Source organism: Paroedura picta, chromosome 2, assembly GCF_049243985.1.
Source record: "Paroedura picta isolate Pp20150507F chromosome 2, Ppicta_v3.0, whole genome shotgun sequence".
In the NCBI taxonomy this organism is placed as follows: Eukaryota; Metazoa; Chordata; class Lepidosauria; order Squamata; family Gekkonidae; genus Paroedura; species Paroedura picta.
Window position 1 is genome coordinate 165,369,837 of NC_135370.1, and position 24,017 is coordinate 165,393,853.

General features: G+C 46.8%; 1 protein-coding gene across 1 annotated transcript in view; it reads left to right on the forward strand.

The window, feature by feature from the left end:
• Positions 1–3,139: 3,139 nt before the first annotated feature.
• HHIPL1 (HHIP like 1) overlaps positions 3,140–24,017 on the forward strand; it is a 37,032-nt gene continuing 16,154 nt past the window's right edge. The window contains exons 1-2 of the mRNA XM_077323645.1: positions 3,140–3,715; positions 16,502–17,148. Of these exons, the coding sequence (XP_077179760.1) occupies positions 3,404–3,715; positions 16,502–17,148 (959 nt within the window). The 5' untranslated portion in view covers positions 3,140–3,403. The remainder of the gene's footprint in view (positions 3,716–16,501; positions 17,149–24,017) is intronic.

Sequence of the window (24,017 nt, forward strand, 5' to 3'; positions counted from 1 at the left end):
GATCGTCCAGGGCCTGGGGACTAAGAGGAAAGGCTGAAGGACTTTGGAATGTTCAGCCTGGAGAAGAGGAGGTTGAGAGGGGCTTTAAGCAGCAGTTAGACAAATATTTATCATGGATGCTTTAGGCTGATCCTGCATTGAGCAAGGGGTTGGAGTAGGTAGCCTGTATGGCCCCTTCCAACTCTATGGTTCCATGATTGTAACTCTGTAGTCCCTTGGTTTTCCACCCAAGTATGAACTAGAGCCTTCTTTGCATCTGAGATCTGGTCAGGCTAGCCTGAGCAATCCAAGTGAGGACTGTTGCCTGTACTACAATGAAAAGTGCATGGGGAATCCAAGCTCTGCTTCAGCCCCTTGGATTTAATTTGCCCCTAACTACAATTGCAGTAAGATTTTACATCAGTCATTACATGCTTTACAGAACTTGCTTTTAGGAACCCCCCCCCCCTTACTTCATTTACCAGCTACTAGAGAAGTAGCATTCTATGTAAAGCATTTTGTCCTTTAACTAAAAGGCAACAATGAAACCACCTCTTTTGTGACATGCTTCGACCCCCCATGACTGGCTGCAACAACTTCCTCAAACTCAAATAAAGAGCCTCTTGTGGCGCAGAGTGGTAAGGCAGCCGTCTGAAAGCTTTGCCCATGAGGCTGGGAGTTCGATCCCAGCAGCTGGCTCAAGGTTCACTCAGCCTTCCATCCTTCCGAGGTCGGTGAAATGAGTACCCAGCTTGCTGCTGGGGGGTAAACGGTCATGACTGGGGAAGGCACTAGCAAACCACCCCGTATTGAGTCTGCCATGAAAACGCTAGAGGGCGTCACCCCAAGGGTCAGACATGACTCGGTGCTTGCACAGGGGATACCTTTACCCTTAGCAATTATTTTGACTGCTGGCATATCTCATAAAAAGAAATCAAACTCTCTTTGAAGGCTTTGAAAGCTTCCATGGTTGGGCGGACTGCAGAGTTAGAGGGAATACTAGGGATTTTGGCTCCAGAGATTAAAATTTCCAGTGAGGAAAGGGAAGTTTTTAGATTGAGCTTCAGGAAATTGAGGTTAACGTTTTGTCCTGTCAAGGAAGTTCTGAAACAGCTGGATCGAGCTCTGCAAATGTTGCTGGCTATCGTTTCTTATCACGTCACATGTCAATAATGGATTGGGTTGCCACAACCTCTGAAACACTTGATGTGAGACAAAAAGCTGATTATCCCCAATGCAAATTAAAGCCTACTCAGAAATCTGATTAAAAATGAACTTCTAGAAGGTGAAAAAAGTGAGGCATGTTTCGATTCCTTCTTCAAAACTGAATTAAAGTCCCCTGCAACATTATGCAAGAACCCTAATGCAGTGGTCCCCAACCCGCAGGCCGCGGCCCGGTGCCGGGCCGCGAAGGCCTTGGCGCCAGGCCGCGGCTCCCTCTCCCCGCCCCCCCTCGCAGTAAAATACTTCCCAGGCCGCAAGCTTGCGGCCCGGGAAGCTTCTTACTGCGTGGGGGAGGAGAGGGAATCAGGGCCGCACCCGTGCATTGCGCATGCACGGCCCGGCCGCGCATGCGTGGCATGCGCGGGTGGGCAGTTGCCCTGCCGGTCCTCAGCATCAAAAAGGTTGGGGACCACTGCCCTAATGGATGTGTGCATGCTAGGTTCTCTTTAACTAGCTTGCAAGAAAAACAATTGAGCAAGGGAAGCTGCAACAACAGAGGTAACTAAAGAGTCACAAGCTTTTAGTTGTATATGAGGGAGAGTTGAGAAACACCTGGAATTTTGGGGATGGGAAGGCAGGACTCTACCATACAGTCCACTTTCCAAAGCAGCCCTTTTCTGCAGGGTAACTGATCTCTATTATCTGCAGATCAGTTGCAACAGCAGATCTCCACCCCCTCCTTGAAGTGGGGAACATAAGTCAGCTACTGAGAAGATCCAATGGCTTCAAGCAAAGCTCCACCAGAGCTTTCTTGTTATCCCTGTATTCAAATGTAGGGACAAAATGAAATATGCCCAATGGGGGATCCATTATCTGATATTCCCACATAAAGGACTGCAAGGCGAACAAACCGGTCAGTCCTAGATGAGATCAGCCCTGCCTGGTCCTTAGAAGGCCAGATCCTGAAGATGAAACTCAAATACTTTGGCCACCTCATGAGAAGGAAGGACTCCCTGGAGAAGAGCCTAATGCCGGGAGCGATTGAGGGCAAAAGAAGAAGGGGACGACAGAGAATGAGGTGGCTGGATGGAGTCACTGAAGCAGTCGGTGCAAACTTAAATGGACTCCGAGGAATGGTAGAGGACAGGAAGGCCTGGAGGATCATTGTCCATGGGGTCGCCATGGGGTCGGACACAACGTCACACCTAACAACAACAAAGTAAAGCATTTAAATGAAGCTCTCCCCCAACCAAACTAGGACAAGAGAAGCAGAGATCTCTCCAGCATTGTTGCAGACCTAAGCATAATTCTGGGATCATTTCTTTCCATGACCAAAAGGGTGCTATGTAGATTTACCAGCTTGGAAATGCCTGGAGATACGAGGTTAGTTTTCAAATACATTCCTCACAATAAACCTGGCTTTGCATTGTTTTCTCCATTTAAGACACATTGCTCAGAGGCATTTGCAAACCAGCATCATTGTTGCATGCACAAGAGATGCTTACTCCTGTAAGTCAAACACAAGACTCTTTGTTTATAGGACGTTAATTATTTCCTGCCGGTAATAGTAACAGTTTTGTATGCTAGGCAGGCATCTGAGTCTGTCAGCTCCTCATCTATTTGCTTATGGCGATTACTGATAGGTCGCTTTCTCCTAGAGGGGGGCCAACCTCGAGGTGGGTGTCTGGGGCGTGACCCCCTTGTGTGGGTTTTGGCCATGTTTGGGGCCTATGGCCTCTCGCAGGCGCCGACTCCAGCGCCCATTTTGTACTTTTCCTCATCCGTTTCCAGAGCACTTCGCGTCTGGACGTTCCCGTCTGGAAGAGGAAACGCCCCTTGGCCTCCCCCCTTTCCGTCAAGGTCTGGGCCCGACCGGGGCCAGCTAGAGAGCCGCGGCTCCAGCACGTGGCCGTCCTCCTTGGCGCTCCGCCGCCTCCGCTCCAGCCGCTCTTTGCCCGCCCAGTGCGGAGGGCGGCGCCTGGGCTCGCCTTCCCTCGCTGCCTTTGGGGGCTCGGAGGCGCCTCGGGAAGCAAAGGGGCGGGCGGCATGGCCAAGCACTCGCCCCTCGCCTTCCCCGGAGTTGGCCGCGCGCGTGAGGAGGCGGGCAGCCCCGGGGCCGGAGACGCTTGGACCGGAGCGCGCCTGAGGTGCAAAGCGCGGGGGACGACGGAGCAGGAGGGGAGCCATGGGCGGGCGTCGCCGAGACCGCGCGCCTGGTAGCCGTCCCGCCCAGCCGCGCCTTCCCTGAGCGCCGCGGGAGATGGAGAGCCTGCGGCGGGGCGGCGAGCGGGACCCCGGTGGCCGGGCCCGGCCCTACTTCGCCCTGGCGGCTCTGCTGCTGTTGCTGCTGCTGCTGGCGAGGCAGGCGTCGGGCCACCCGCAGTGCCTGGACTTCAAGCCCCCCTTCAAGCCTCCGCGGCCGCTCGCCTTCTGCACGCAGTACTCGGACTTCGGCTGCTGCGAGGCGCAGCGCGACTCCGCCCTCCTGGAGCGCTTCTACCGCGTCACCGAGCACCTCGACCACGCCGCCTACGCCGCCTGCGCCGGCCACCTGCAGGACCTCCTGTGCCAGGTGAGCCGCCCTCGGCGCCGAGGCAGAGCGGGCGCGCGCGCTGGGCGTCGATTGCTATAGCGACGCCTCCAGGTTTCTCTCCCGTTCGCTTTGGACAGGGCTTGCCCTTCCTCTGCTTCAGCCTGGCAACCATGGGAGGTGGGTTAGGCTGAGAGAAAGGGGCCACTCAGCCAGCCAGTTAAGGGCAGCCGTATGCAAGCATGTCGGGGGAGTCGGTTGGCATAGGATTCCAACCCTGCCATGAAGGAGAGTTGTTTTGTAGACCTTGCTTTTCACTACCTGAAGGCATCTCAAAGTGGCTTCCAATCGCCTTCCTTTCTTCTCCCCACAACAGACTCCCTGTGAGGTAGGTGTGCCAAAGAGAGCTCAGATAGAACTGCTCAGGCAGAACAGTCCTAAGAGGGTTGTGGCTAGTCCAAAGGCTGCATGTGGAGGAGAGAAGAATCAGACCTGGCTTGCCAGACTAGAGGCCACCAGTCCACTACACCAAGCTGGCTCCTCAGTGATCTTCCTCTCCTCCTCCTTGTATTCCAAACATAGTTACAGATTCTGTCTCACCCTTCCCATGCACCAGTAATTCTACACATTATTTTGTGTATTAACTTTTGGAGGATGGCAATTTGGTCCTTCCCTTATTTCCCAGGCTTAAATTCGCAACATGCTTTTCACAGTGAGTCCGACGGACACAGCCTCCCATTATGCATTGCTCTCTTCCCCCTCTTCAAAAAAATGTGGGGTTTTTCTTTGAGAAATGCTTGCATCTTTGTTGCATCCCTTAATCCCACCATTCTGCATCATTGATCACCTCTCTCCCGTCCCTGAATGTAATAAAAAAACAAACCTGGGATATAGCATTATAATTCTGCTGGGCAAGATTGCTTTTTTAAAAAGTTAGCAACAGCGTTGTAACGCGATCAACACCCCCCCCCCTTTTTTTAAAGCAGATTTTTTTGGAGTGGAGGGAGGATGATGGGGGATGGTGACAAGGAAAGGGGTGTGCCCGAATGACTCAAAATGGCGGGCACAGTGAAAACCCAAGTGCACACATTTCCACACTAAAAATCCCCAAATCAGACCTCACTTGAACGGTGAAAAACTGTTTTCTGGGGATTCCTTTGCTGTGGGGCAAATGAGGGGGCAATCCGGGTCTGCATCTGAAGAAGTGGATCTCAATGTGGAAACAGACAAAAAAGTCAACCCTTTAAAAATGCAAACCCAAACAATATCTCCAGTGTGGAAACAGTCCCTGTTAGGGCCAAGCCACATGTGCTGGTGGCAGCTTCTAATCTGGAGAGCCGGGTTTGATTCCCCACTCCTCCGCATGCAGCCAGTTGGGTGAACTTGGGCTCTTCACAGCTCTGGTAGTGCTGTTCTCACAGACCAGTAATGTCAGGGCTCTCTCAGCCCCACCTATCTCACAGGGTGCCTCTTGTGGGGAGAGGAAGGGAAGGTGATTGTAAGCCGCTTTGAGACTCCTTCTGGTAGAGAAAACTGTGGTATAAAACAGTCTCTTCTTCTGATGGCATGGTGTGATGGGCCATTGGCCTGATCCAACATGGCCTCCCTTATGTTCTTTGGTTAAGCAGAGAGAGTATGATTGCCCCGAGGTCACCAACAGGCTTCCACAGCAGAATGGGAGTTTGACCTTATACTATACTAGCTATCCAGTCACTCAGTGACTGACCAGGAAAGATTATTTGTAGTACAGCTGGATAGCTCCGTGTTGACTCACTGTGCAGCAGAAGTGAAAAAGACACATTCTGTGGTAGGAATTATTAGGAAAAGAGTCGAAGTACCCACTTTTCTCTACCAGAAGGAGTCTCAATGCCGCTTACAATCTCCTACCCTTCCTCTCCCCACAACAGACACCCTGTGAGGGAGGTGAGGCTGAGACAGCCCTGAGAACTTTGAAAGGTCCAAGGTCACCCAGCTGGCTGCATGTGGAGGAGGAGTGGGGAATCAAAGGAGTGGGGATTCTTCAGATTAGAGGCTGCCACTCTTAATCACTACACCAAACTGGCTCTTAATATCTTTTAGTATTTTGTTTTCTTTTTGCCTTTGCGGGCAGGTTCCTGGAGAGGTAGCATAAAAATGTTCTAAATAAATAAATGTGGAAGAAAAGCACACAGAGAATGCCGTCTTCTTTTCCCAAAGCATATTAGGCTCAGCATCACTCAGTAAAACTGGTTGGCAGCAGATTCAAGTCAAACAACATCATCTCCACGGATTGATGCATAATTAAATTAACTTCCTGATTTCACTGTCACAAGATGTAGCGGTGACCTTCAGTGTAGGGCGCTTTTAAAGGGAAACCAGACAAATGTATGGGGGATGAGCCTGTCAGCAGCTATTAGTCATGGTAACGGAATGAAACCTCCATGTTTAATGGTAGTGGACCTCAGAATTCCAGTTGTGGAGAGAGGAATAAGATGGGGAGGGGGGACCTTTGTTTCCTTAGGAGTGCATTTGGTAGCAAACTTAAGGTTTACTTGAAACTCTCATGTTATTCAACAGGGATTATTCCCAAGTATTAGACCTTAGTTTTGCATCTGTTGATGGGAATAGGGTCTGAGACTTTTTGCATGCATAGATGCTCACATATCCCTCTTCCAGATTAGGGGCATGGGATGGATGCTCTATTATCCCACATGTTCATACCTAGCCATGCATCTACCATAGCGTGTGGTGAGTTCCTGCAGTGTGTTCCTTATGAAAAATGCTCATATCCTTATCACAGTTCACACTTGACCAGTCCTGCAGGTTACTTAGGAATCTGCCCTCCTTAATTATATAGGATGCTGCATCCATTGCTTTGGTTGAAGAAGCTGCATTTTCCAAAGCTATGTGGGAAGAACAGAGGCAACTCCTGTGCCCTCCTCTTTCAACCATTCTCTGTGTTTGCATACCATTTATGTTTTTATGTCACAGCAGATGACATAATTCAAAGGAATCTGCTATATTGATTTAGGACTCACTTGCCAGACTTGCAGATGGCAATTTTCTTCCATTAGTCACACTATTTTGACAAGTTGTCTCTGTGTACGAATGTGAATGCTCCCAAATATCAGATCTTTCTATCTTTAGTTGTGATTTATTGTTGCTTCTTTTCCCTGAATGGAACAAGAAGCTGGTCATATTCCTGTATCACTCTTTCTACCTTGCTTGCAGTTTCCAAGAATTAGCATCCGGATTTAGGCATTTATCCTTGTGACTCTGTCTGGTATTATTTGGGGATATGGCAAACCTTTTATAGGAGCTGTACAATGTAAAACCAGCTTTGGATAGCTGCAAACCATTACTTGCTTACCTAGGAGAAAGCCCCACTGAACAAAATGGGACTTATTTGTGAGAAAACATGATTAGACTTACTCTTATTCTTAGGACCAGTTCTCTAATGTAGCGATCCCCAACCTGTGGGCCGCGGACCACATGTGGTCCTTCGACTAATTGGAGGTGGGCCCCGAAGGACGCCTTCTCTCCCCCCCCCCGGCCCTTTACTTCATCCCCCCAGCCCTTTACAACACACTTCATTGTTGTGGCATGTCTGTATCTTATTTTGAAGGGATGTTTAAACATTACCATAGCGATCAGAGAGTGCTAGGGCAGTGGTTGAGAGTAGAGGAGTAAACTACCCCCCATCGGGCCTCAGTAAAAGGCATTGAGTGGTCCCCGGTGAGTGGTCCCTGGCATTGAGTGATAAAAAGGTTGGGGACCACTGCTCTAATGCATGTTTGGTCACTCACAGACTTCAGCATAAAAATTTGCATCTGTGAGACCTCTTCTGCATAGTGGCAACTGTATCAGGCTTACACTGGTTCCTTGTTACGGGGGCAGTTAGCCCTGCCACTTCCCAGGTCGAGGCGGAGGGAAATTTTCCCTGCCGGACCCAGTTCGTCCCGGATTACTGCCCCAACATGAGTCAGCTGGGGCGGAGAGGTTCTGCCACAGTTCACGGCAGTGAGGGTGGTTTATTTTCACGAAGGCAATCCCACCTTCATGAAAATATTTTAAATGCCCCAGTCAGCTCTGCACCGCAACGAAGTGCTGCGGAATCAACTGGGACATTATTTGTCCCTTCTGGGACACCGTAGGAGGAGGAGGAGCCGGGCCTGGAAGGCCCCTTCCACACAGGCCTGGCCTCCGTAGGGCAATGGAGGGTCTGTTTGGTCCAGGGCGGGGCCAGAGTTGCCAATGTCATGTGGATTAGCCTTGCTGCCAGACGAGCACTGGCCTGGCCGTTCCCCCTCCCATACGGAAAAGGTCTGAATGAGCTTTTGCAGCCTGTTAAAGCACTTTGGATGTCTTCTGTTTCGTGCACAGACAGTCCACACATTCACCTGCAAGTCCCCAAGTGGAGTGAACCCACACGTGTGAGTGAACCCATTCTGACAGCAAGCCTGCTCCTGAAGTAAATGCACTCTGTCCCACAGAGATTGGATCAGTGTAACATTTATTACTACTTAATGATTTAGTTTCCCTGACCCGATTCAAAGTGCTTTGGGCCGGTTGGACAGGCTCTCAAAAGCACACAGATGCTCCCCCACAAACACACACTTCCCTACATTTTTAGTAGATATCTAAAGCCTCCCTCAGAGCAGGGGTAATCGTGGTCCTCCAGATGTCCATGGACTACAGTTCTCATGGGAATTGTAGTCCATGAACATCTGGAGGACCACAGGTTGACTACCCTTGCCTCAGAGGATTAGAGTGAGATTAAACAGAAGGTGGGATAAAAAAATAAAAAAATAAAACAGAAGGTAGAACTTTAAAAAATGTTTTGAGGATTGTTCTAACATGGCCACTAACTTAGATACCAACAATCCTCACAACATTTTAAACTTTTTTTTGTATCAAATTAATCTTGCTTTGGAGGTAGTGACAGATTTTATTTTCCTGGGCTCCAAGATCACTGCAGATGGGGACTGCACCAAAGAAATTAAAAGACGCTTGCTCCTGGGGAGGAAAGCTATGGCAAATTTAGACAGCATCCTAAAAAGCAGAGACATCACCCTGCCAACAAAAGTTCATTTAGTCAAGGCTATGGTATTCCCAGTTGCAATGTATGGCTGTGAAAGTTGGACCATAAGGAAGGCCAAGCGTCAAAGAATTGAGGCTTTTGAACTCTGGTGTTGGAGAAGACTCTTGCGAGTCCCTTGGACTGCAAGGCGAACAAACCGGTCAGTCCTAGAGGAGATCAGCCCTGACTGCTCCTTAGAAGGCCAGATCCTGAAGATGAAACTCAAATACTTTGGCCACCTCATGAGAAGGAAGGACTTCCTGGAGAAGAGCCTAATGCTGGGAGCGATCGAGGGCAAAAGAAGAAGGGAATGAGGTGAGAATGAGGTGGCTGGATGGAGTCACTGAAGCAGTCGGTGCAAACTTAAATGGACTGCGGGGAATGGTAGAGGACAGGAAGGCCTGGAAGATCATTGTCCATGGGGTCGCGATGGGTCGGACACGACTTCGCACCTAACAACAACAAATCTTGCTTTAAAAGTCTTTTGGTTCTATGTCAAGTTTACTTCATACCACACTTGTTAGCCATAGACTCTGGTAGCCATCAAATCCAAAGTAAAATCTTAGAATTTATTTCCAGCTGGGATCCCTGAAACAGCGCAGAAAATAGAACAGTGAAGAAACCTGGTGTGAAATTTTTAAGAGAACTTGCCCCATGAAAATGCCCCACTGTGTAAACTGCTCTATGCTCTCTGGAAGGATGAAAATCAGATAGATAAAGTTCTAAACACCAGATAGGAAGACAGATAAGAGCAAGAGGCCATGTTTGGGGTTCAAATAGAATCTGGCCGGTTGAAAACAGAATGCTGGGGTGGATGGGTTTTGGGTGTTGGATGCAGCACAACATTTCCTCTTGCGCACATGGAAATACAAGAAAACCACAGTAGCCAGTTGTGCTAAATCAAGCTTATTGTACCCCTACTTGTGTTTCCACTTGCGCAAGTTCTTATGCAACTCATCCCAGAGTTTTAGGAAGTGCACATTGCGTTCTTCATTCTCAAAATGGCTCCTCAGGTTACAGTATGGAAAACAGAAGAGATTGTTGCACAAACCTTACGTCTATGAAGTTGTTCAAATGAGCAATCTAGGCCAGGAGCAGATCTTGCGCAATCTCATCGGCAGGCAGAACTACGCCAAGTAGATTACTTTGCTGGTCACTGTGTCCAACCCCTGGTCTGGTTGGGTAAGACAATTCAGACAAACTAACACAGCAGGTTTAAAAAACAGCTTTCCCTGCATCTGGTGATACAGTTAAAATAATAGCAAAAACTATGTACATTATGGGTTGGTGTTAATGCTGTGTAGTCCAGATGAGAACAGATATAACAACAATAAGGGGAAATCACAGCAGTTTTCTATGAAAGCTTAGCAGAGCTGCCAAAATGTTATCATACTTTTTTTTTTTAAAGTCCTGATTCAATGAGAGCAAATCCATCTTGGTTCCAGCTGTGTCTTTCCTGGGGGCGGGGAGTATTTCTGGAACAAAATCACAGCTGCTTAAGTATCTGGATAATTTTTGCCAATCGTCCTAACTTAGAAGCACCCCCCTCCAACTCTTCATCACATTGTGGTCTTGACACAGTGCCCATCCACACAGTGGGCTGCTTTCCACTGACTTAAGAGAATCAAATCCTGTTAAGTGCTTTTTTTAAAGTTTTTTTTTTCTTTGGGGGGGGGGTGGAAGAGAGTTTTAGATCTTCTTGTCCTCAGCTGGCCCAGCTGTATGTTAAATTCAGCCAACAATATGACTAAGTGCATCAAATTACAGTCAGTGAAACAGCTGTGATTTTTCAATGGCTGGGTTATAAGCAAAGATGTTCCAGAGGAAAGCAACACATGTATTTTGTGCCTTGTTAGATAAACTTGTGTTAACTTTTTAGGAGACAGTAATGTGCTGGGATTTTAGAGCAAACCGACCCTGAACTCTCCCTAGAAGCTAAAAGACCAAACTGAGGCTTAGTTGGGTCACATGATGAGAAGACATGAGTCACTGGAAAAGACTAACACCAGGAGAAGTTGAAGTCAGCAGGAAAAGAGGAAGACCCAATGTAAGATGGAAGCTGTGGCCCCCAGTTTGCAAGACCTGAGCAAGGCTGTTAATGATAGGACATTTTGGAGAACATTCATTCATAGGGTCGCCATAAGTTGGATGTGACTTGATAGCACTTCACACACACACACACACACACACACACACACACAAACTATGAGAAGACCAAACCTTTGCCTTGGAAAAACCAGACAGTGTTGTATAGTGCTTAGAGCCCAGGACTAGACTGTCAATGAATCATGGTAGGCTGTTAGAAGAGTTATACAGGCCATCTAGTCCAACCCCCTGCTCAATGCAGAATCAGCCTAAAGCATCCAGGATAAGGATCCATCCAGCCACTGCTTGAAGACTGCCAGTGAGGGGGAGATCACCACCTCCTTAGGCAGCCAATTCCACTGCTGAATGACTCTATGAAAAGGTTTTTCCTTTTATCCAGCCAGTACTGTCATATATGTAATTTAAACCCATTACTACGAGTCATATCTGCTGCCTGCAGAGTTCCAAATATCCCTCTTAGTCAAGATTGCAGAGTAGCTTTGGGCAAGTCACTCTTTGTGAGATCTGTCTCACTAACACTTATGCCACAGACTTATGCTTACCTTGGACCAGTGCTTAATGAATCAAGGCCAAATCATGCCTTCAAAAACAGTAGGTAAGCCAGCTGTCATAATAAGTTGGGTGTTTCACCTCTGCTGGGGCTCCTACTTAAAGCTGAATCTTGGTTTTGTTTGTCACGGTGAACTCCTGATGATTCAGAGGGATATGTTTAATTGTTTTCTTTTCATTCCATGATGGAACCTGTCTGTATCGTATTTATAAAGAACTGATTATTTACATTGTACACATCGTATTCCCTGCTTTTTATTCTGCTCACACACCGTAACAATAAATATCACTACTACTACTATTCCTTGCTTTTTTACAAAACAGTTCCCTCAACTCTCCTGCTTTAGTTGCTAGCTGAATAGAGATGGAATCGGATGAAGTTTGAGTCCAGTGGCACCTCTAAGAGCAACATAATTTAATTCTGGGCATAAATTTCATGTGCAGGGCCATGTTTTCAGCTGTGCTGTGGCATGGAGAGAGCAATATTTTCATAGAATCATAGAATCATAGAGTTAGAAGGGGCCATACAGGCCATCTAGTCCAACCCCCTGCTCAACGCAGGATCAGCCCAAAGCATCCTAAAGCATCCAAGAAAAGTGTGTATCCAACCTTTGCTTGAAGACTTCCAGTGAGGGGGAGCTCACCACCTCCTTAGGCAGCCTATTCCACTGCTGAACTACTCTGACTGTGAAAATTTTTTTCCTGATATCTAGCCTATATCGTTGTACTTGAAGTTTAAACCCATTACTGCGTGTCCTCTCCTCTGCAGCCAACAGAAACAGCATCCTGCCCTCCTCCAAGTAACAACCTTTCAAATACTTAAAGAGGGCTATCATGTCCACTCTCAACCTCCTTTTCTTCAGGCTGAACATTCCCAAGTCCCTCAACCTATCTTCATAGGGCTTGGTCCCTTGGCCCCAGATCATCCTCGTCGCTCTCCTCTGTACCCTTTCAATTTTATCTACGTCCTTCTTGAAGTGAGGCCTCCAGAACTGCACACAGTACTCCAGGTGTGGTCTGACCAGTGCTGTATACAATGGGACTATGACATCTTGTGATTTTGATGTGATGCCCCTGTTGATACAGCCCAAAATGGCATTTTCTGTTCATTTGACAAGCGATTCACCATAGGGACTTTAAAAAATGGCTTTTACCTATCACTTTGAGAAGCTATCTGCAGTGACATAGTGAAGCCCGGCAAGATAGATCCTGTACTCTTGACAAGCACTTTGTCAAGAGACAGTATAATGTTTTGATAGTTTCTTGTGTGATACCTGTAAAGACACTTCTGTGTGGTGTTCTGGGGTGAAGTCCATAAGGCCTGCCTCCTTGCCTTTCTTCGCATTTCCTGCTTATTTTCAAGCGTCACATAGATTAGTGGTCCCCAACCTTTTAATCACCAGGGACCAGTCAACGCTTGACAGTTTTACTGAGGCCCGGGGGGGGGTATTCTTTTGCCAAGGGACGTTGCCGCTGCCACCTGAGCCACTGCTCCACTTGCTTTCCCACCAGCGCCCTGTCCTCCCGCTGAGGGGGGCTCTGCCAGCAGCAGCTGCACAGTGCCATGTTGAGGGGGAGCCCCAGCCATGGCGGCCACCAGAGAACACCAAGGTGAGCCGGCAGCAGAGTGGCAGGGCAGCCCCTGAGGCAGCAGCCGGGGAGGAGGATGAGGAGGAGCCATGGACTGGTACTGACTGATCCACGGACCGGCACCGGTCCCCAGACCGGGGGTTGGGGACCACTGACATAGATGAACCCAAACAACAGGGTGGTTCAGGCATATTTGGCAGAATGGCGGAACAGTCAGCGTGTGGAGGTGGCTCTAAATAAAGCGGCTCTTCTCTCAGACTCCAGAGCCCTCACTCAATTCCTTGCTCCATTCTCTTCTTCCCTCTCACACTAAACAAAACCCGTCAACTCCACTCCGAGGGGTACAGCCATGCAACACACTTCAATTAACCATCCATCTAGCTGTCTACATTTTAGATCATAGTAAAATACACATAAAACCCCTCATTAATACAGAATTAAAAATGCACACAGATTTCATTCGTGCAGTTAAGGGCATTTTATTTTCTCAGGCAGCACTGTTCTTTCAGAGAAAACTTTGTGGTCCCTGTAATGTTAAGTTTTGCAACTTCTGTTGCTGAAAATCAACTTCGTGAAAATGTCGCTCTGACTTATTGCAGACAGTTCTAGTCAGTGGGAATGTGACGAAATAAAAGGACCTACTTTCTTGAGTTTCCCGCCTCCCAGTTATGAGGAATTGACAGTTATGCCAGCATGGTGTAGTGGTTTGATTCCCCGCTCCTCCACATGCAGCCAGCTGGGTAATCATGGGCAAACCATAGTCCTGTTAGAGCTGTTCTCATGGAGCAGTCCTGACAGATCTCTCTCAGCCTCACCTACCTCACAGGGTGTCTGTTGTGGGGAAAGGAAGGGAAGGTGATTGTAAGCTGCTTTGAGATTCCTACAGGCTGTGAAAAGCAGGGTATAAAAACCAACTCTTCTTCTTTTATTGCCCAGCCAAATCAAAGAAAAGCACTGTGTAGTGGGAAAACATTCTTTTGGGAGATTCATGTATGACAAAGCAATTACTGAATGTTTTTCTCCATATGTCTGTTTTTTTTTTAAATATCTTTGTGATTTGTCTAGCAACTCTGCCCTGACCGGGATAGCCCAGGCTAACCTGGTCATGTCAGATCTTGGAAGAATAGCAAGGTCAGCCTTGGTTAGTATATGGGTGGGAGACTAACTAGGAGGTGGAGGGTCTTTGAACAGAGAGTCTTTGAACATCTCTTGCCTTGAAAACCACATTCGGTTGCCATATAGCAGGTATAACCTGATGGCAAAAGAAAAGGAATCTCATTCCGCTGTGTGCTTAACACTAATTTGCAGCTATAGTTATTTTTTAAAGTAGGGAAAATAGAGCAAAATGCAAATAAGAAAGAATTTGATGCACGGTCACCCATTTGGGGCCTGCATTAGCAGCCTTCTAAATGCGTTCTTGTGATAATTCTGACACAGAACCTTTCTGTATTTCCTTCATTATAAAACCAAGTTCCAGCTGCATAGAGCAGAACATTCAAACCAACTGCAAAACTGCAAAATCTTGGACATTTTAACCTTACCCTCTTTTAAATAGCGGGCTTGCTTTATAAATAAACCTGTCTGCAAAGATCGGCATTTTATTGCATGACAATAAAGGAAAATAGATAAAAATGGCATTTCTGCTTTACTTCCTTTCATTCGCCACCTAGGCCCCAGAAAAGTGTGAGAAAGCATTATGGTCCCAAAGGCTTTGATTTTACTCATCACAGACTTGAAATCTGTATTCCTCCTTTGCAGGGGCTCGTGGGAATTGTAGTCCATGGACATCTGGAGAGCCTTGGTTTGGCCACCCCTGCTCCATTGTTTCTGAAAAGCATCATCAAGTCACAGCTGACTTATGGTGACTCTATAGGATTTTCAAGGCAAGAGATAAACAGATGTCCTTTGTCCTTGCATAGTAACTGGAGATTACCTTGGTTGTCTCTCATCTAAATATTAACCAGGCCCAACCCTCCATAGCTTCTGAGATGTGGCAAGATTGGGCTAACATGGACTATTTAGGTCAGGGCATTCCTCCTTTAACTAATTCTATTTTTAAAAAATCTTATTAAATGCTCACCGATGGCTACTTCACAGTTTTTAAAGATATGGACCTTCAAATGAAGATGACACATTAATATTCCTCCAGGCGTTGGGTTGAGGCCAGGCCGAGAAAGATCTATAGCCCCTCCTTCAGTGTTCCTATATAGCAGTGGTCCCCAACCCCCGGTTTGGGGACTGGTACCGGGCCGTGGCTCCTCCTCGTCCTCATCCCCGGCTACTGCCTTGGGGGCTGCCCTGCCACTCTGCTGCCAGCTCACCTTTGGTGCTCTCCAGTGGCCGCCATGGCTGGGGCTCCTCCTCGGCGTGGCACTGCGCAGCTGCTGCTGGCAGCGCCCCCCAGTGGGCAGCGGGAAAGCACGTGGAGCAGGGGCTCAGACATAGTGTGGGCTGGGGAGGAAATGGCATGGGGACTGTTTCTAATTTTATTGTTTATTTATCATTGTGTTTTATTGTTATGATGAAGCGAGCTGCCACAAGTTGGCTGGCCAGGAGCAGCAGCATATAAATTTTACTAATAAATAAATAATGGAAGTATAGATCATACAGGAACTCTTTCCAGGAAGATATAGTAAATTCCTCATTGAGTATTTTGCTGGTGATCAGCCTCGGGGTTGCTACCACAATGAATGAAAGGGTTAACTTGTTGGCTGTTCTGTATTTAAAAGTAGAGGAGTTAATACTGATGAGACCTGCGAAGCCAGTGTTAAAGTATAATAAAATAATTTACAAGATTGCCAGGGTAGGGTAACTGGGATAAAAAAACAAGAAAATGCATATATTCCTATAGCTAATGCAGGAGCTCTTAACTTTAGCTGTTACATGCTGAGACTCTCAAGATTGATCCCTTAAGGCACTGGTCCCTTTTTATCACCGGGGACCGGTCAACGCTTGACAATTTTACTGAGGCCCGGGGGGGGGGGGTAGTCTTTTGCCGAGGGATATTGCCGCCGCCTGAACCCCTTCTCCACTTGCTTTCCTGCCAGTGCCCCTGAATTCCTGCCACCCACTGGGGGAGCCGCCAGCAGCAGCTGCACAGTGCCATGGCAAGGGGGAGCCCCAGCCATGGTGGCTGCTGGAGAGCACCAAAGGTGAGCCAGTGGCAGAGTGGCAGGGCAGCTCCCCGAGGCAGCAGCCGGGGAGGAGGACGAGGAGGGGCCACGGCCCGGTACCAACTGATCTACGGACCGGTCCCGGTCCCCGGACCGAGGGTTGGGGACCACTGCCTTAAGGCCAGTTTAGGAACAAATCACATGATCTGCTCTGCCTGTCCCCACTGTCAATAATGCTTAACTGTTAACTCTTTCCTGACAGTCAGTTGCTGACTCTTGCTATTGACAAAGTCTAATGTAACTTTGGATTCATTCGTGTACATAAACGGATTGGCCAAGGCATGCTTGCCTACTAAGCTTAATGACAAAGTGATGTGAAACAGCTGACACAGCCTCCCTGTTTTCCTGTAGGAGTGCTCCCCTTATGCTGCTCATCTGTATGATGCTGAAGACCCTTCAACCCCTGTGAAAACCGTGCCAGGACTTTGCCCTGACTACTGTGTACAAGTGTGGCAAAACTGCAGGTCCATGTTCAAGTTGCTTTCTGAAGACAGAGAGTTACTGGCCCTGGAAAACAACATGGCGAAGTTCTGTCGTTACCTTGCCTTGGAGGATGCCGACTACTGCTTTCCTCACCTCCTGACCAATAAACGCCTCACTCAAAACCTTGGCCTTGTGACAGCGGACACCGAAGGATGCCTGCAGTTGTGCTTAGTGGAAATTGCAAACGGACTTAGGAATCCAGTTGCCATGGTGCACGCAAATGATGGAACTCACAGATTCTTCATTGCCGAACAAGTTGGTTTGGTTTGGGCCTACCTGCCAGATCGTTCACGGCTCGAAAAGCCATTTCTGAACATCAGTGAAGCTGTGCTTACCTCACCTTGGGAAGGCGATGAGAGGGGTTTTCTAGGTATTGTCTTCCATCCTAAATTCAAATTTAATGGTAAAGTGTTTGTCTACTATTCAGTTGAAGTTGAGTATGAAGAGAGAATCCGAATCAGTGAGTTCAGAATTTCTCCCGATGACATGAATTCTGTGGACCATAGATCTGAAAGGTATTGTATGCACATTTATCTGTCAAATTTATTTAAGATATTGGAGGGCAAAGATTCACTTCTAAGAATCACCAGTGAGGCCTATGCACAAAAATTTGGACACGTTTGAAAAAATGTGGTGTGTGGTTTGCTTAGTAAGTGTGGGTGTGTGCATGTGGAGCCTTAAACTGGGATTTACAAGGTGGCACTTCCAAGAACTTGAAAGTAGGAATAGTTGAGGTTTACCAGTGAAGAACAATCCTAAACAAAGTTACTCTCTTGTACATGTATTGAAGTCAGTGTGGTTAGAATCTTAGACTACCATTCAGGTAAATCCCATTTCTAATTTTTCAAAAGTGTAATGTTCTTTTTTTTAGGAGCCTCTTGTGGCGCAGAGTGGTAAGGCAGCCATCTGAAAGCTTTGCCCATGAGGCTGGGGGTTCAATCCCAGCAGCCGGCTCAAGGTTGACTCAGCCTTCCATCCTTCCGAGGTCGGTAAAATGAGTACCCAGCTTGCTGGGGGGTAAACGGTAATGACTGGGGAAGGCACTGGCAAACCACCCCGTATTGAGTCTGCCATGAAAACGCTGGAGGGCGTCACCCCAAGGGTCAGACATGACTCGGTGCTTGCACAGGGGATACCTTTACCTTTACCTTTACCTAATGTTCTTTTAATGCTGGTTTAATTCTAGCCATGTCTATAGAGACGTTAGTCCCACCACCATTTTGCCATATGTGGTGGACTTACAGGATAGACAACAGACATCTTGGATACAAGTACATACATGCACACATGCAAAAGATTTTAAGGATTGATTTCCCACTGAGGCGAGAAGCATTTCTGTTAGGCTCGAGAGGCAAGAAGCTGGAAAATAGTCACAGGAATTTGTTCTTGGATATGACAGTGACTGCAAGGCTCTTATTTGTCTGGAATTGGAAAACTACAAAATTACCTACAATAGATGCCTGGCTGGTAAAGATGCTAGAATTTGCTGAAATGGCTAAATTTATGGCACTGAACAGAGAGAAAACAACAAATTCCTTTACGGTTGGTTGGAAACCTCTTATTGACTTCTTGGAGGAAAGAGAAAAAAATGAATGGATGACTTGCAGTGCTAGTGATTAAAGAAAGCAAATGTAGAATTAATTTTTAATTTTTAAGAAGTTTGATATCATAGGATAAGCAGGAAGCATAATTTGTGAATTAGTTGGCTGCGTACTTTAAAAAATAATGTAATGAAGCTGACATGTCTGTTCTTTTCTTTCTTTTTTGCACCTTTTTCTCCTGTTTAATTTGCAGAAACTTCTTTAATTAGAAACTTTGTAAAAAAAAGAATTTAGTCCCACTAATGCTATTAGGCATTTCAAGGGTATACGATTAGAATTGCCATCTTAATGGAATAGTCACAGAAGAAAAGCTCTGTATCAGTTTCAAAACCATTTCTTCCCTTTTGGACGAAAAAGGAGATCCACTGAGTTGTTGTTTTTTTTAAGTTTACTGAAGAACCGTAAAATGGAAATTGCGATGGCTAGTGACAGGAATTTGGGATGGATTAAGGTTGGGAGCCAATCAAACTTGCTGGCTTATTAGATTCTACTAATTGAGCTCCATTTTAGATTTTCCAAAGGATTTTCTTCCTTGGATCTCATCCGTTAACAATCCCAGGGATTTTTTCCCCTTCATCCCATTTCCTTCAGCATGTGGTTTGGCTTCCTTGTTTTCAGACATCTGGGTGTGCTTACTGAACTGTTCAGTGCCTGCGGATTCATTTGGCCTGGTGCCTTTTGCTTACTCGGAAGCTCCCTCTGCTTTTGACGCACTATAATCAGAATAAGATGAGCTGATCTATAATATAGCTCATGTGGAAACTCTGTTCAGTTGTCTAAATGCCTCCCCCCCCCCCAATTTTTTCCTACAAGCTCTACCACGGTATGTCTTGAAGGAGATCACACAGTTGCTACTTCCACCATCCAGAAACAGAAAAGTTTTACATGTGTACATGTAAGGGAATCTTCAAAGTTGTCAAATAACCTTGTTATTTGACTATCTGCATATCTCCCCCTGTGTTTTTTAGCTGAGCTTCTCACCATGCGTCTGGGTGGAGCTTTCTATGCTTTTCCTTAAGTTGGTGCACAGTGACATTAAGGTCAGTGTTGTCTAGTTAGACTGGCATTGACTTTCCGGGGACTCAGGCTGAGGTCTTCCACATCACCTACTACCTAATCCTTTTAACTGGAGATGCCAGGGATTGAACCTGGGACCTTCTGCATGCCCGGAATTTGCTGTGCCACTGAGCCACGGCCCACATGGTAGTCTCCTATCTAAAAACTAACCACTACTGATCCTTAGTTTCTAAAGAGATCAGGGTCATCCAGTTCATGTTATCCAAGAAGTAGGGTAATGTTCTACATAAAAAGTCATCACAAGCAAACATGTACCTGTGATCTTGTGGACAAGACTCAATCCTCCATGGGGTCATGCATAGCCATTGAGATCTGGCAAAGGGAAAGAAATTGGGCAGGGGGGTGGGGGTGGGGGGAACTTACACATAAGCTAAATAACCTTCTTTATGGCACAACAAAACAAAATCAGAGTCCAGTGGCACCTTTAAGACCAACAAAGATTTATTCAAGGCGTGAGCTTTTGAGTGCAAGCAGTCTTCCTCAGTCTTCCTCAGACTAAGAACGTGCCTGCACTCGAAAGCTCACGCCTTGAATAAATCTTTGTTGGTCTCTGATTTTGTTTTGATGTGCTACTTCAGACCAACACGGCTACCCACTTGAATCTTTCTTTATGGCAGCTAGCCAGGCAGGGGTTGATTGATATCCTCAGATCTCTGTAAAAACTGTAGGCTTAATGAGTGCTCTGATCAGCTTACACTGTTGTCCTAAGTAGAGTGGTGTGTATGGGTGTTAAGTGCCATCAAGTTTCCAACTTACAGCAACCCTTTGAATTAATGTCCTGTGATTAACAGCCATGCTCAGGTCATGCAAACTGAGGTCTGTGGCTTCCTGAACACAGTTGATTCGTCTTATATTGGATCTTCTTTTCCTGCTGAGTTGCACCCGTCTAACCCTGTTGACTTTAATGAACTTAGAAGAGCATAGCTCTGCTAAGACTTGCATTATAAGGCGGATTCCACATGGCAAGCACAGTCTGTTTTGCTTTGTTGTCCTAGACAACGCTGGGGCCTGTGAGTTGGTAATGGAATTCCCACACGAGAGCCAGCGTGGTGTAGCAGTTTAAGAGCGGTGGCTTCCAATCTGGTGAGCTGGGTTTGATTCCCCGCTCCTCCTCCACATGCAGCCAGCTGGGTGACCTTGGGCTGGCCACAGCACTGATAAAAGTATTCTGACCGAGCAGTGATATCAGGGCTCTCTCAGCCTCCCCTCCCTCACAGGGTGTCGGTTGTGGGGAGAGGTAAGGGAAGGTGAATGTAAGCCATTTTGAGACTCCTTCGGGTAGAGAAAAGCGGCATATAAGAACCAACTCTTCTTCTTCAGTAATATCAGGGCTCTCTCAGCCTCACCTCCCTCACAGGGTGTCTGTTCTGGGGAGAGGAAAGGGAAGGCGACTGTAAGCTGCTGTGAGATTCCTTTGGGCAGTGAAATGTGGGGTATAAAAAACAACTCTTCTTCATGAGGAGTTTTCAATGCACTTAATTGCATCTCCCCCCACTCCTCTTTCCCCCTCTATGTACGGTCTGCAGAGGCTGGTTATTAACATATTAACATAGTATCCGTTTACTTTGTTTTGTTTACTGGTATATGGGAAAATCCCTTGGTTGAGCAGTGCATTTCTACTTGTCATGCAGCTTCCCGTTCTGCATTCCTTTCCAAGCAATCTGGACAAAAACTGCCTGCACCTTTCCTCTTATATATCCACAGTGAAAAGTGGTGGAGACTTCATTTTCTTAAAAAGAAATGAAAACTAGGATTCTAGAAGACCAGAAATTTGATATGGAAACACATAAATTATGAATGATCATGATAGCAGGGTTTTTTTAAAGTTCACAAAAAGTCCTGTGGTAAATGCAGTAGGGAAGAAAATTGTGGGCAAATAACCCATGATGAAGGGATAATAAGGAAGTAGCATGAATGTGGACAGGACCTTTGCAGCTTGGGAAAAGGTGACCCATGTATGTATATATGCATGTAAGCATGCATGCATACATGTAATAATTCAAGTTATACCCTGCCATTCCCATAACTGGCCTGCAGGGGCGCGGTTAGGAGGTTAGCAGGTTAGGAGCGCGGATTCTAATCTGGCATGCCGGGTTCGATTCTGCACTTCCCCACATGCAGCCAGCTGGGTGACCTTGGGCTCTCCACGGCACTGATAAAACTGTTCTGACTGAGCAGCGATATCAGGGCTCTCTCAGCCTCACCCACCTCACAGGGTGTCTGTTGTGGGGAGAGGAAAGGGAAGGCGAACGTAAGCTGCTTTGAGCCTCCTTCGGGTAGAGAAAAGCGGCATATAAGAACCAACTCTTCTTCTTCTTCGATAAAACCCCACAAAAAAACCTTAAAACAACCTCCAAGAATAAACCCGAAAAAAGTAGGCAGCAGACTAAAAACCCAACCCCATCCCTGCTCACAGAGTGTGTGATAACTTGCTTGGACAACATAAGACCACAGTAAACGGTTTCACAAAAGAGTGTATTAGAATAGAGAAAACGTGGAAAGAGAGTAATTAACACATGGCATCATCTGGAAGCTCCCCAAAAAAGTGCTTCGGTTTGGGAGCCAAAGTGGAGGAGAATCTCCGTGTGGATACAGCTTAGGAGATCCGATTTTGCTGGTTTTCTCAGGGGCTAAGTCGAGGAAATGCAATGGCATTTTGTTTTGTATTTTTGTCCTTCTGATATCCTTTTTTCATCCTTTTCTTAATGGTAGTGTGCCAACGGCTGCGCTCCCCCCCCCCCCCCGCAGAAAGAAGCTTGCCGGTCCGCAAGTTAATCAGCTGCTTTGCTAGCGGCCTGGCGAGCTTCTGCGGGGGGTGGGTGGGGAGAGGGAGCCACAGCCCGGTGGTTGGGGACCACTGCTTTGCATGATCCAGTCAGTTTAAACTGAAACTGACCAATAGCACACACTGGTGGGAAGAGCCTTTGTTTGCTATTATATATGTTAGGGGTTTTCAGGGGTTTCTCAGTTTTGCCTCTTGTAACACCATGCTGAGATCACAATAAGGAGCAGATTGGATTACCGTGTGCAGAAGACATTACAAGCTCTGTGAGTGGTTGGGCAGAAAGGATTGTGTCGGTGCTTGGCTCTTGTAGTCCTGTATTGCATGCCCAGAGAAATGCCACTTTGGGATCGGGAGGAAAATTTCTTTGTGTTTGGGGGGTCATCTAGCATGAAATTGGGGTCACTGTTGTGGGCAGGGGGCTGGACTAGATGACCCTGCAGGTCCCTTCTAACCCCGTGATTCTATGATTCTGTGAATTTCCAGTGGTCCTGGCTTCCTTCAAACACATGGATTTAACAGGGATCATTGGGCGGCTGATTACCTACCATTTCCTAGCAACCCTTCTTTGCATGGGTTTTCAGAACACAGGCAGGAAAAAATAGCATCAGCGTAACCTTTATGTTCTTTTTCGCTGAGCTGCCTGTCCTCTTGTCTAGGTTGTGCAGGAAATCTGGCCAGCTTGGTCATCTTTGTTTGGTTGTACTTCGGAAGGACCCAGACATTTGGCTCTGAGCTTGGGCAGAGAATTGCAGCCTTTGGTAAAAGTGAGCCGTGACTTACATCATCATCAGCTTTAATAAAAGCAAATAGCAGCAGACCTTTAATAAGCTGTCATGAGCAAACACTTAAGAAAACTGCATGTCTGCGGAGTAGATGGGGAATGAGTTCATGTGTATCTCCTTAACACACGGAGTTTGCACACTTGTAAAAAAAGAAAGTCCTTTGCAAAAAAAAAATCCATCAGTGGAGAAGAGTAACATCTGGTCTTGCAATTCTAGCAGTGGAAGAATAGTCTGATTGATTGCCTTGTTGGGGTTCCCCCCCCCCCCGGATGGGAATCACAGGGACATTTCTGTATAGTTCATTGTGACTTTTGCATGATCATTAGAAAGGATAGTGTTTTTTTCCTGAAAGCCTCAGATGTTGCTTTCTTCAGATTCTGTACAGAAACTTTTATCTCACTGCCTTGTAAACTCCCTTGGAGATAGGAATATCGCATCCAGCAGCTTGTTCGCTTCCTGCTTAGAAGACATTGCCGTCTCTAATGGGGTGGCGGCTGAGCTGAAATACACAGGGAATGGGTAGAACTTTGGGATGAGTGGGAAAAGAATCCCATTCTGTGTGTTCCCTTTATGACCATTTACGCACTGGGAACTTCACTGCCCCAACTCCCATGCAGGAGCACAAAGGGGTGGATGAGGTGCACCAGGCCAAATGCTCCCTTGTGTGGATGCAGGAAGAGGTGGGGCAACCTGCCACAACTAACATTCCAGCCTGCAGCCCAGCACAAAACCTCCAGTGCATAAACGGTCTACTTGGTCCCCTTAAGTAAGAGGCTTCATATTACTCTTAGGGTTACCCCAGTTGGGTAACTGTCAGTGTGCACTGTAAGTGTGCACTGGCGTAAGAACCCCAAGAGTAATATGAACAGCTGTCAATAGGAAAACGCAAACTCCAAAGAAAGGCTCTCCTTAGGTTCTGACGATTAAACCAGCTGGAGAAGAAATATCTGAACCTCCTTTGCCTTTATTTATTTATTACATTTATACCCCACCCTTCCTCAGAGGCTTTGGGCAGCTTACAAGGGATTATAAAATAAGTAAAATAAAACATTAAATATTAGATTTTAAAATATATTTAAAATAATGATAAAATGTAAAATAACCTAGCCAGTTCCCCACCACCTCCTTCCCCAGGTGAC